This window comes from Parasteatoda tepidariorum, chromosome 2, assembly GCF_982258835.1.
Source record: "Parasteatoda tepidariorum strain Cologne lab strain chromosome 2, Ptep-v5.0, whole genome shotgun sequence".
In the NCBI taxonomy this organism is placed as follows: domain Eukaryota; kingdom Metazoa; phylum Arthropoda; class Arachnida; order Araneae; family Theridiidae; genus Parasteatoda; species Parasteatoda tepidariorum.
In genome coordinates, this window is record NC_141756.1 from 104,508,718 (window position 1) to 104,521,656 (window position 12,939).

General features: G+C 24.9%; 1 protein-coding gene across 2 annotated transcripts in view; it reads left to right on the forward strand.

Moving 5' to 3' along the window:
• LOC147815976 (FERM, ARHGEF and pleckstrin domain-containing protein 2-like) overlaps nt 1-12,939 on the forward strand; it is a 37,709-nt gene that overhangs the window by 8,159 nt on the left and 16,611 nt on the right. For both annotated transcript variants that reach the window (XM_087157942.1, XM_087157943.1), the window contains exons 2-3: nt 2,967-3,056; nt 6,701-6,834. In XM_087157942.1, coding sequence (XP_087014068.1) covers nt 2,973-3,056; nt 6,701-6,834 — 218 coding nt within the window. In that variant the 5' untranslated portion in view covers nt 2,967-2,972. The remainder of the gene's footprint in view (nt 1-2,966; nt 3,057-6,700; nt 6,835-12,939) is intronic.

A 12,939-nucleotide genomic window follows, 5' to 3' on the forward strand; every position in this document is an offset into this window, starting at 1 on the left:
ATATTGATCCTATGTGAAATGGAATTAATAGTAGTTTACATATTCTTCAGATTATTGATTATACAAATCAATCAGATAAAAATTCAAAAATGGAAACAAATTACAATTTGTGCATACATTTAAGACTATTTTTAATGCTCACGAACCTTTGCGAATATTTTGCGCATTAGAATATTTTGTGCACTAGAATAATCTCTAAATATCTCTCAATAGATAAAAGTTAAATTTAAAAATAAAAATCAGAAATTATTAATTTTTGAGGTCTTTTAAAACTTTAGGATGGACACTTTGTCAGTGATCGTTTGATTATAGTCTATCAAAATTAATTTGGTGTGACTTTAAAATATTCTCAGAGATAGGAATGATTTACTGTGGATTATTGATAGACGCTCTACTTCCACATGTTTGTGAGAGTAATTATTTAACAGAGAATACAACTATTGAGTAACAATTATACATACTGCCCTACAATGATGGGCGAGACACTTTCAGATTTTGACATTCTCATTAATTTCTCAAGAAATACTAAGAAGATTATTTTATAACTTTAGAGATACTTAAGTCATTCGTAGGGTTTAATTTAGCAATAAAAATTTAGTCGTCCAAGGGCCACCTTGGTATTTATTTATTTGTCATTAAATTTAATATGGTCGACAAATTTAAAAAAAATTGAACTTTACAATTGTACATTTTCTTATAGTACACATGAAAAATTAACAAAATAATATTAATAGAATTAGTAGTATAATATCAATAAAATTATCACTCAAGTAACGCAAACTCAGTTCTTAAAGGCCTTTCACACAAAAATTAGTTCTGAAATTAAGGGTTTCCTTGTCTTCTGAGTTGGCTTCCATGATAAAATAGCAATCACATGGTATATCTTTTCCCTAATCTACATGATGATTAGTTTGGAGTGGAGACGTGATTTTCATTACTTTTTAAAGAATGCATTAAATTCTTAATCACCTGTTTAATATATAATAAATATATAAAAATTATAAATGGATGAAAATGTTAAATTTCTAAAAACATTTCTAAAATTATTCCGCGCATGCATAGAGTGAAGAAACTACTTTAAAAGCTCATATCTTGAGAAATTGTTAACAATTTTTTATATAAATTTTAAAATAGCAATTTCAATAGTAATTGAAAATAGTTCCGAAAATGTCGTTGATTATCTACAGAGTTATAGCCCAAAAAGATGCAAGAAAAAAATTACTATTTTATTAAAATTTTAAGTATGGAGTGGTTTGCAAACAACAACCAAAGTAATCAATGCAAAATCTTTTACTTCATCTATCCATCATCAATCTTTTTTTAATCTTTCATTCAAATTAATTGCTTTATTTTTTGGCATAGGGTGTTCAAAAATACTTGTTTTCGTTTGTAATTCATTGCTGTTCTTTGAAAGCTTTGAAACAATTTTTTTTTAAATATGAGAAATTTCATGACCTAAACACGACTAAAGTATTTCTTGAGAAATAATTATAATTGGATTTAAACTACTTTCTTTTAATTCTGCTATACAAACTTTTTTCAATGTCTCCTACCTCATAAATTATTGGTCCAGTTTTTAGTAGATTTTTCCATGATTCAATGTTATTTTGTGACATCTAATAAAAACTAAAAGTTCAACTTTACTTTTAAAAGAATTTTAAAAATGTAGTTTAAAGGCGTTGTTTATTGGGATATTCTATGTGTAAAAAAAGTTTTCTGTACATTTTTTTTTCTTTTTGTATAAAATATAATTTCATTTCAATTTTAAAAATTTTTTGGATTGATCAAATTGATTTACATTTCTTCATTTCGTATGACAAAAACCAACTAACTATATTTAATTTATTTTAGTAAAAGGTGATTTTTCTGAAAGCTAATAAATTGTCGAAAAATTTATTTGCGAAAAAGAACAATTAAGTTTTAAAAAGAAAATCTTCAGGATCAAGATTTTTGAAAAAGTAAGAAAAAAACTTTGGGTTTGGGAAAAAAAGAGAGTGAATTATAAAACCGCATTTAACAATGTTGTGCTTAATAATAATAAATAAAATTGTAGTGAAAATATTTTGTTAATACCATTAAAGACTATTGAATGATTTCTCAGTTCTGTACTGAACATGAATTTAATTTAGTTCTTTAGTTCGCAAGTCTGTATCACGGCTTGAATATCAATACATAGAAATAATTTCAATCATTATCCCATAAAATCTTGAAAAAAATTTATTATTTCTAATTATGTTTTTACGGTGTAGTTACTATATTATGTTAAATTCTTATATGTGTTGCATTTTCAAACCTCATTCATACAGACGATAAATTTTATGGTTTAAAATTATTAATCATAATAATAACATTATTATCGATTTCATTAAATTTAATTGACGTAATAATTGTACTAAATTAAAAATTTGATTTGAACTACAATTAAAAAAAATCTTAAGGATTTCAAATATTTCTTTAATGCGATTGTTAATAACGACTTCCAATGCTTAGAAAAAAATGTTCTGATAATTGAAATTTTATAGTTTATTTAAAATTGCAGAAACGCTACATAAATCTATTTCACTTCGCTAGACAAGATAAGCTATTCATGAAATGGTGGTAAGTCAAGGTCAAGCTCTTTCGCTTCTTTCATTCTTAGAAAATTTTCCCTCTGATAGCTAAGACTTTTCCCTCTCATGACTAAGACTTCGATTACACACTTGTGGACAGGAAAAATCCTTCTTCATACCAGGAGAAATAGTAACCTTGTTATAAGAAAAGCGCCAAGACAAATAAACTATATCATGCAGAGAGAGTATTAAGCCAAGCCCGTTCTAGGGGGGCTTTTTAACGCAGCTGAAAGCAATTATCCTTATCTTGACAGCTTAACTTTAGGCGAGATCTACAATGAATCATCCAGACTCTACTGTGCATAAGTTTTTCTCTATAATTTAACTATTGTGTAAAATTTCTATTTGATTTTATAGAAAGTCATGTATGACAGAGCGTATTGCTTGGCTAAGGAATTGTTAATGACTGAAAGGACTTATAGAAAAGATCTCGAAGTTGTTAATGTTGTAAGTTACTTTGTTTATATTTATTCTGACTTAATGTATAAGTTGTATAATGTAGATCACTCTCTAAAAGATCTGTTAAACTATTTACCTTTTTTTCAATAATGTATGCTTAGTAATGCATAGTGAAATGTAATAAATAATATGTGGAACCTGTAAAAGTGACCACCTGGGTAAAGTGAGCATCTGAGTAAGGTAACCATTTTCTACAAGTTTTATTTAAAGAGTCCTTTTCAAAGATTTTTCATAAAGTGACCACCTCTATATAGTGACCATTTGACATGGTCCCGAGGGTGGTCAATTTAGACAGGTTCCACTGATGTTTTTCTCAATTTCAAAGTATTTTTTTTTTTATACTTCCTCTGAGTTTTTCTGCGTTTTACAAGTTATTCCTAGTCCCCTGTTTTAATCAATTATTCTCTTGAGTATTTGTGTAATAATAATAATTTTAAAATTTTGAAAATCTGTCGAGTTACAGAGAAAAATATTTACAAAATAGAATTTGTTACTCATTTCTAATATATTTATGAATTTTTTTTAAATATTTGAATAAGTAAAACCACTAAATATGGAAGTAGGCTTGCTATTCTTCATTTAATATTCTAAAATTTAATAATGAATGCTTAATAATGCATAGTGAAATGTAATAAATAATATATGTTTTTCTCAATTTCAAAGTATTTTTTTTTATACTTCCTCTGAGTTTTTCTGCATTTTACAAGTTATTCCTAGTCCCCTGTTTTAATCAATTATTCTCTTGAGTATTTGTGTAATAATAATAAGGTTTTATAATAATAATAATTTTAAAATTTTGAAAATCTGTTGAGTTACAGAAAAAATTATTTACAAAATAGAATTTTTTACTCATTTCTAATCTATTTATAATTTTTTTAAAAATATTTGAATAAGTAAAACCACTAAATATGGAAGTAAACTTGCTATTCTTCATTTAATATTCTGAAATTTTCAGTCTTTTTTTTTATTTTTTTATTATCTGAAACTCTCAATTTTCAAACTAATTAATGAATTTGTTATAACTATCTAAAATGAGCTCCTTATCCATTAGTTTTCAAAATTATGTATTCAAAAATATTATATACTGTCAATTCAAAATTATATACTGTCAATTCAAATATTATATACTGTCAATTCAAGATAACTCAAATCGGAACGAACTAAAAAGCATCAATATATCATTAGATTACATTTTTGTTTTGTTTTTTAATATATAGTTACTAAATTTAGATATTATAATTAATATGAAGAAAAATAAACAAGATTATTATAAAACAGCCTTACTTATAATTAAATTTCACATTTTTGCAAAGTAATTTGACATTTTATTTTAGATTAAGAACTTTTGAGTCTCTGTAAACTACAAATCATCTATAACAAATATAGAAGCATCCACATTTTTTCTGCTCTCTATGAATTTTTGTAGGATCTCAAATGAAGCTCAATCTTCTGGTGTGCTTTGAACTGGTGCTTCTATATTTTCATCTTCTCCATCACTTTCATCAATCTTTTCTGTGATACTCAGGAAATCCGTCTCATGATGGCTTGAAGCACATCAACTTCAATTGAGACAATTGTTCTCAATATCGTTTATTGTTTTCCAGACTAGCCTTTTACAATAAGACTGTTTCAGGCACTTTATGATGCCCTGATCCTTCAGGTGATGTGTTTGGTGGCAGAAATTACAAATTTATTGCTTTCACTTTTTTTCCCAAATGTATTGCTTTGATGTAGACGGTACAAAAATTATCGCTTTTTGTTATCACATTTTGTTTTTGGGCTATAAATGTTTTATCTAATTTCCTTATATAACTTTCAAAAAACAATTGCTGTCATCCATTGTTTTTTGTTAGATTTGTACTACAAAGGAAAAGTTTTTACATTTTTAAAATAATGGGAATTTTGATACTTTGCAATCATAGGCAAAAACAAATTTTCAGTACTTGAAGCATTGCCTACAACTAATGCTGGTCGGTGCTTTTTGTTTCTTGAGCAATTTTTACCTTTGAAATTGATTGCTTTAATTATGAAGACATTTGAAGAACAAACCCACTTCATCAATATTGAAAGCATCATTTCCACGGTATCCTCAAAACAAGTATGATAGGGTTTCATTAATCCACTGTTCACATATTTCATTAGATTCATCTTTAGATTCACCAGAGAGAGTCCGGAAAATGACGTTATGTCTTCTTTTAAATTTTTTAAGCCACATAGAGCTCACGTTAAAATTCTTAAACATCAACAAAGCTGCAAAATCTCGTGCGTCATTAACATAATCAATCTCTTCTTGGGATTTGTTAATTGTAAATGCGTTTTGAATAAACAGAAAATATTATCACACTTTGTAGGAGAAATCTTTAAAAGGGAGGACAAAACAGATTCATGAAAGAACGAGAATGTTCTATTCATATTGCCCGATCACACTCATTGCATTTTAACTGTGCCTTTTGGAATAAAAGTGCAACATTTTAACTTTCGATGTCTTCCTGTCAATTTTGTGGTCCAACAACACCCTGATTGGATACTTTAAATTCACTGCAGCGTGATCAATAATGATTCTTATAGATCATCTTCACACCTACAGATATTTTCTCTGAACGGTAACAGCAATAAAGATTGAGAACTATTCTCATGTGCAGAGGAAATTATTTTTAATTAAGAAAGCTTTCTCCCAATGTACGAGCAAATACTAAATGACTACTTTGTTTAAATAAAAAAAACGAGCTCAAATAAATTTGCTATAAAAATTTTAGAATTTTTTGGTTGTTACATATGTACTACATTTAATAAAAATAGCATAAACCAATCTGTATCTGATAGTTCCCAGGAATTATAATTATTTTCAATTTTTGGAAAAATGAGGGAATGATAAATTTCTTTCATAAACCATTTTATTAAAAAAAAAAATTTAGCCATAGGTACATTTTCAAACATCAAATATTTATAGAAACATATTTTTATTAATCTGAGGAAGAAAAAAAATTTCATTTCCTTTTATTAATTTTATAATGAGTAAGGAATTGACATGCAATAAAAATAATTATGTTAATATAATACTTGAAAGCCATGTTCTATTCAGTGTAGAATTCTAATGTTTGTTCCAATTGAAAGCAATATGACTTCTTTTCTTTACTGCTATACAAATTAAATTTGACCAGTATTAGCCATATGCTGCTGTCTGCTGATTATATAAACACCTATATATTGTTTTATGTGCAAACGTTTCCAGGTACAAAGTTAAAAGTGTAATAATATCTTTTAAGTGCCTTAAATATAAATATAAAACTTATATGAGGGATAAAGCTTTATTTAAGTACATTTAGTAAATTTTATTTACAAGCAATTTAAATATATATGCTGCAGTACAGCAGAAATTATTTTTCTTTATCTATATGTGTGAATAGGGATGCAGTGAGTGAATAATAATTTGCTTTTAAAAGATATCTTAAAATTATATTTGAATTCAAATGATAAATAATAACAGTTTATATGTATAACAGAATAATATTGAAAGTTTTGACTACTTTTTGTTTTTAAAATTCCAAAAATGTGTCTTCAGGTGGCATACTTTTCTGTAAATTATACATTTACATAATTTTTTTCTATTTAAATTTACTCTTTATTTTCAGACATTTCGAGATAACTATTACAGTCAAAAGGATGTAAGATCAGAAGCTATTGAGCAGTTTTTATCAGTTGTTGACCCTTTACATGAGATGCATTGTTTTTTGCTAAGAGATTTGGAACAGAGACTTGCTTTCTGGTTGGTATAAATAATTGCATTCTTACTGTTTTTTGCTTAGTTTTGTTTCATTAGCAAAAACGTACCGAATAGTGTACAAAGTATGTAACTATAAAAGTAATAATGAAGATCTGAAATAACCATATTAAATCTTTAAAATTTGAGCTCACCAACTAAGAAAGTTTTCATTTTTATTGACTACCATCCTGCAATCTTGGCTATTACTTCAAATTCCATAAGTGATTCTTACTTTGTGGAAGAAACTAAAATGCCTTTTAATGGAAATGAAAAATAGGATATCCTTGTTGCCACACTTTACTTTGTTATACCAGAAAATCTGTTGTATGATAAATGTCTCGACATGCTGGATCTCATTACTACACTCCGACTGAACCTATACTGGTATGTACTGGAACCTATATTTATACTGGTTGGAAAAATCTTTCTTCAATGATTTCCCAGCCTCTACAATATACTGAGTGGGAACTAATATGTTTTTATGTTTAGCTGCATTTGAAATTAATAAAACACAGCAATTAAAAATATTTAAGTTCTAATTTTTTTTTATTTAATATTCTAATGCTTTTAAATTGTCATTCTTATTTTAGTTTAATTTGTAATTTAGAAATAATACTTTTAAAATCTTATGTTATTGCATAAGTGTTGTGACATGTCTGTTTTCTCTCAGTTGTTTGGTTAAAATTCACATGCCTGTGAATTTTAAATTAGTAAATTTTAAGTTCTACTAAATAAGGGTTGCACAACTTGCAGTCTTCTTTCAATATAGGTTATGGACTCTTATGCTAAATAATTATAAGTCAGATTGAGGCAGAAAGTAAATGGAAATGCTTAAAAAATATTTTTTTTTTGTTACTATCATTAATCATATATTTTAAAAAATCTGTAATCACTATCATATCTATTCAAATATATGATTTTTTGGAATCTAATAAACATATCAATAATGTTCTTGAGTTCCTATATAATTAAGAACAAATGAAAAAAAAAATATTACAGCTTATTTAAAAATCATAGTTTTTACTGTTTTCATAGTTTTTGTATTTTATATACTGTAAAAATTTGTTGAAACTTAAAACAAATTTCTTTTACAAAATATGAAATTAGGCATTATTAAATTCAATCTGCACTCAAAAGTCAGCTGGACATGTTAAATAAAATAGAAAGGGTCAAGAAGAATGCACTATTCTGAACATTTTATGCTTGATTTTTTTTAATTATTAATTTTTTGGTTGTGCTGGATATTAGTGATGCAATGGATCTTAATTTGGCCGGATACCGGATATCCGGCAAATCTTTGAGCCGGATATCCGGTATCTGGCCGCAGTACTTTTTTTAAAATAAGTATTTATATTTAATTGGTCTAGACAAAACTATTATTTTTCTTTTGCTTATATGATTATATATTTCTTTTAAATAAACTTTCAATTAAAAGTACTTAACTTTAAATTTCTGAATATCAATAAATAACTATTATGTAAATAACACTTAGTTGAAGAATGTTATCTGCCCTGAATATTGTGCTTAGCTTAAATAAAACCACTGATAGAATATTTATTATAAGTAGGTGGCAGAAACAAACATCTGTTAAAGATTCAAACTTATTTATATTAAAAATCAAATTGAAATAATGAATAAATTAATAATTTTAAAAATATTTCTTTCTTTTGTTCTTAATATTGAAGTATGTATATAATTTTAATCATATTTTATTACTTTATTCTAATATTTGTCTTTAATATAACTGCCAACCATTCAGATCTTTTCTCAATTTTTTAAATCAAGTGAAACTAGAAAAAAAAATTTAATGAAATTACTGTAAACCGGGGTGAGTCTACCCATTTTAGTTTTATTTAATTTTCACTATTTTAAATTGCAAATAAAAAAAATTTTACCGACGGAGGGCTTAGTTCAGACTCTAAGGAAGATGGCGCTGTAGTAGTTTTTTGATCCGTTTTTATTTATTTGGTGTCTTTTTAACCGACCTGTTCAAACGTCTTTTGAGAGATTTGTATTGAAAATCAGAAAACTTTTAGTTGGTGCTCCGTAAGTATATTATTATTATTACTATTTTCACTTTGGTTAAGTGATAAACTTATCTAAGACTAAGATTACATTAATTTTATATGAAAAAAACAAACAAAAAGAATGTAAGTTTTGCTGTTTTGTAAGTTTTGTTTGCGGGGCGAGTCTACCCATTCGTATTTAGTTTTAATAAAGCATAGTAATATAATTTAGAACTTTGTTTATATTAAAATTAAGTCATTTTAAATGAATTTGAGTCTATTATTTTAATTCTGCATTGATAAATTTATCATTAATAAGAAAATTTATAGGTTAAATATAAATGTAAATATAAAATATGTTTATTTTACCTATTTTTCAATTTTTATATTACAAAATTAACTTTTTTTATTTAATGCAAGTTAAATAAATTATTATTTATTATTACAGATGGTTCGAAATTATATTCGCAAAACAAATGGATTTAAATGTTACAAAAAAAATGCCATGATTTTGTTAATAATCTTTAATTATTATTATTTATTAATTATTTAATTGTAAATTTATATTAATTTTAATTTATTTTTATCAACAATAATCAGAAAAAAATGTTATTTTATAATGTTAATGATTATAAAAACAAAACTGTGATGAAAATGTGATAATCGATCAAATACTCAATTTGTGTTATTTTATGAATAAAAAAATGGAATATATAATAAAGTTATGAATTTTACTTCATAAATATCCTATATAGTAACTAAAATAACAATTTAATAGTAAAATTTGATTATTTACAATGTTAACATTCATTTTAGTAGAATGGGTAGACTCGCCCCATACGAGAGATTTGTCAGCAGTTCTATAAAAATATACAGTAACAGCTTAACTGTTAATATTTTCTAAAATCGATTTCACAGCTTTAAAGAGGAATAAATAGCGATTCCGAAACACTTATTAAAAGCCTTTTTTCTTTAATATTTACAAAAGTTTGACCACTTGAAAGTTGACAAACTGAAAAAATGGGTAGACTCGCCCCGGTTTACGGTAGTTATTTATTAGTTAATATTTATATTTTTTTACTTGATAAGATTGCCAATTTCATTTTATTTTAAAAATGAAAGAGGTTGGCTATTATATAATTATAATATAATAAATATGTATCCGTATAGTAAATATATTCTGTTGTAATTGTATACCATATTTTTATATACTACATACTATGTTATATTACATAACTTTCAAAATACTAACATACTTTAAGAATATTTATATCAATGGTTAGTATAACATAGCTGTTGTAGGCATGACCAAGATAAAAACTAAAACCTAATACATATTTTAAGTATAATTTCTTTATTTTATAAACACTATAAGTATAAAAAAAATTATATTTGAAAAGAATATTGATTTTAATGTTAAAATTACATTTTCTACCATCATCGTGATGAATTATATATATATATATATTTCATTTTTACCTTTCTACTCAATATTTTATTTCGAGCCAAATGTTACTGACGGATAATCATAATATTCAGCCATAACCAGATATCTGGCCTCCTTGCCGGATTGGCCAGATCGATACTGCCTGCCGGATATCCGTTGCATCTCTACTGGATATTCCACTACCCAAATTATCAAATTATTTGGGTACGGAAATATACTGGTATATATCTGTATACATATAAATGATTTTATATATTTTAATATTAAAATTATTTAGTTGATTGAATGTGATCAAATTTTAGAACAAATTCCTTCTTGAATAAAAAGTAATAGAACATTTTTTTGATGTTTGTTTCCTCTAATTTTTTTGTTTGTTTGTTTGTTCCTCCTTTTTAATTATTGTGATTTTTTAGCTGTACCAGATATTTCACTATTCAAATTATTCAGGTAGTGGAATATAATAGGGATGTAACGAATAGTGATTTAGCCAAATAGTGAATATTTGGCCAAAAAAATCTTCCATCCTTAGAATGGCAATCGTTACATCCCTAGAATGGCAACATTTCTTTTTTTAAATCATTAATAAATATTATTAATGACTCTTTATGTATATAAATAAATATAAATAGTTTTATATGTAAATAAGTTTAGTCATTATTAGAAAATAATCAAAACTTAGCTATGTTATTGGTATGAGATAAAGAAAAATATGTAAGATAATTAGATCTTAAGTTAATTGCTAATATTTAAGACAAATTAAAAACTGAATCAATGCTATTAAAAAAGCTGAAGTGGTGAAGTTGAAACAAAAAAAAGAAAAAGGGAAATAGAAAAAAGTATCCAATAAATTTTTAAAACAAAACTACAGTGCTAAAAATCATATTTTTCAGAAAAAGTAATATCCATTAAAAGTTACGAGAGATATAATCTACAAAAAACACAGTGCTATCATAAAAACGCCCATAAAAAAGATTATATGCAAAAGCAAAACAGAAAAAATAAAAATCAATTGTGATTTTTGAACGAAATTTTTAGAGCTAAATATCTCAGTTTTCCAGATACCGTATTTTTTATAAAAAAAAAGGTGAAGAATCAAGTCCAATAGAAACCCTCGTAATTGCCCCGTCATAATAAAAACATTTATAAAACCCAATGTTTTTAAAAAAGGAAAAGCTAGATAGAAACCAAAGCAAAATTTGTTCCTATTTTTTAAACAAAATAAATTTAAAGATAAAAATCTCAACTTAACTTTTTCACATTGCCTATTTTTTGAAAAATAGAAAGAAAGAAAAAGAGACGATAAAAGAATAATGTTCACAAGATAATAAAAAGTTCACTCAGTAAGAAGAAAATTTTTCACCTAGAATGTGTAAAATTCCATGATTTTTTTTTAAACAGAAATTTCAAAAAAATTTTCATTTAATTAGAATGTATATAGAATCATAAATAAAATTGCAACTCTAAAAAGGTATTAATAAATTATTTTTATTTAAAAAAAAATCAATCGATTTGAACTATACTTAAAACTAATTAGCAATAATAAATTGTCAGAACTATAAACGTGAATGAAAGGGATTATAAGTCAAAGAGAATTTACTTGGAGTTATTTAAAAAAAAAAAAAATTATAAGTATGAAGTTGTTGTAAAAAAAATAATAATAAAGATAATAAATAAAAAAATAATAAAGATAATAAATAATTTAGGTATAATTGAAGGAAATGCATTTAATCAACCTAAGAACATTTTTTAAAGTGAAAACGCAATAAACAATTACAGACCAATATATTAGCGTCGATAGAAAAAAGATAATTATGGAAAAGATTAGCACCAAATAAGATTGAAAAACTTACTTTAGTGATACTAATTTAAAAAGAAAATTATTAAAAAAACAACTATTTTTAACTTAAAACTTTTATTTTTAAAAACATATTATAACATATAAAAAGGAACTAACAATAAGCAATCAATATTTAATTAAAATTAATATCTATTTATTCAATTAATCCATATTTATTAAATTAAAGCATAAATAACTAAAAAGATAGTGCTTAACAGACAAGCAAAAATAAATAAAGGATATGAGCCTTATATTTTTAATCCTTATCTCTAAGATAAACTGACTGTCCTAAAATATGAAACAAAGCTGCAAGGTAATAAAAAGTAGAGGTAGAACTTAATTAATTAAATAAAAGAACCACTTTTCAACAACCAAGTGATCCTGAAAAAAATGATAAATTACAAAAAATATTATACAAATAATCTGTATTTAATGGGTATTAATTCATATTTAATTCAACTGAGGAAAGTTTTTTAAAAAATAAGACGAAATAAGTTAAGATTTTTTATTTAAAAAAAGTGAATAGTAATATAGATGGATAAATAGATATAAAAATATTAAGCATGTGATGGTAAAACATGAAATTAATTTTGAAAAAGAAATTAAAGTTAAGCCAATTTTTATTGAAGTTAAGCCAAATTATAATAAACTAAAGATTTATTAAAATCACCAAATTAACTAATGTAAAACAAAATTAATTAAAAAAATAATTAATTAAAGAAATAAAATGATATAATACAATTGATAACTTATTAATCAAATTAAATAAAAATAACACTTATAAATTACTAGAAAGTTAAAATAACTGCTAACTTAAT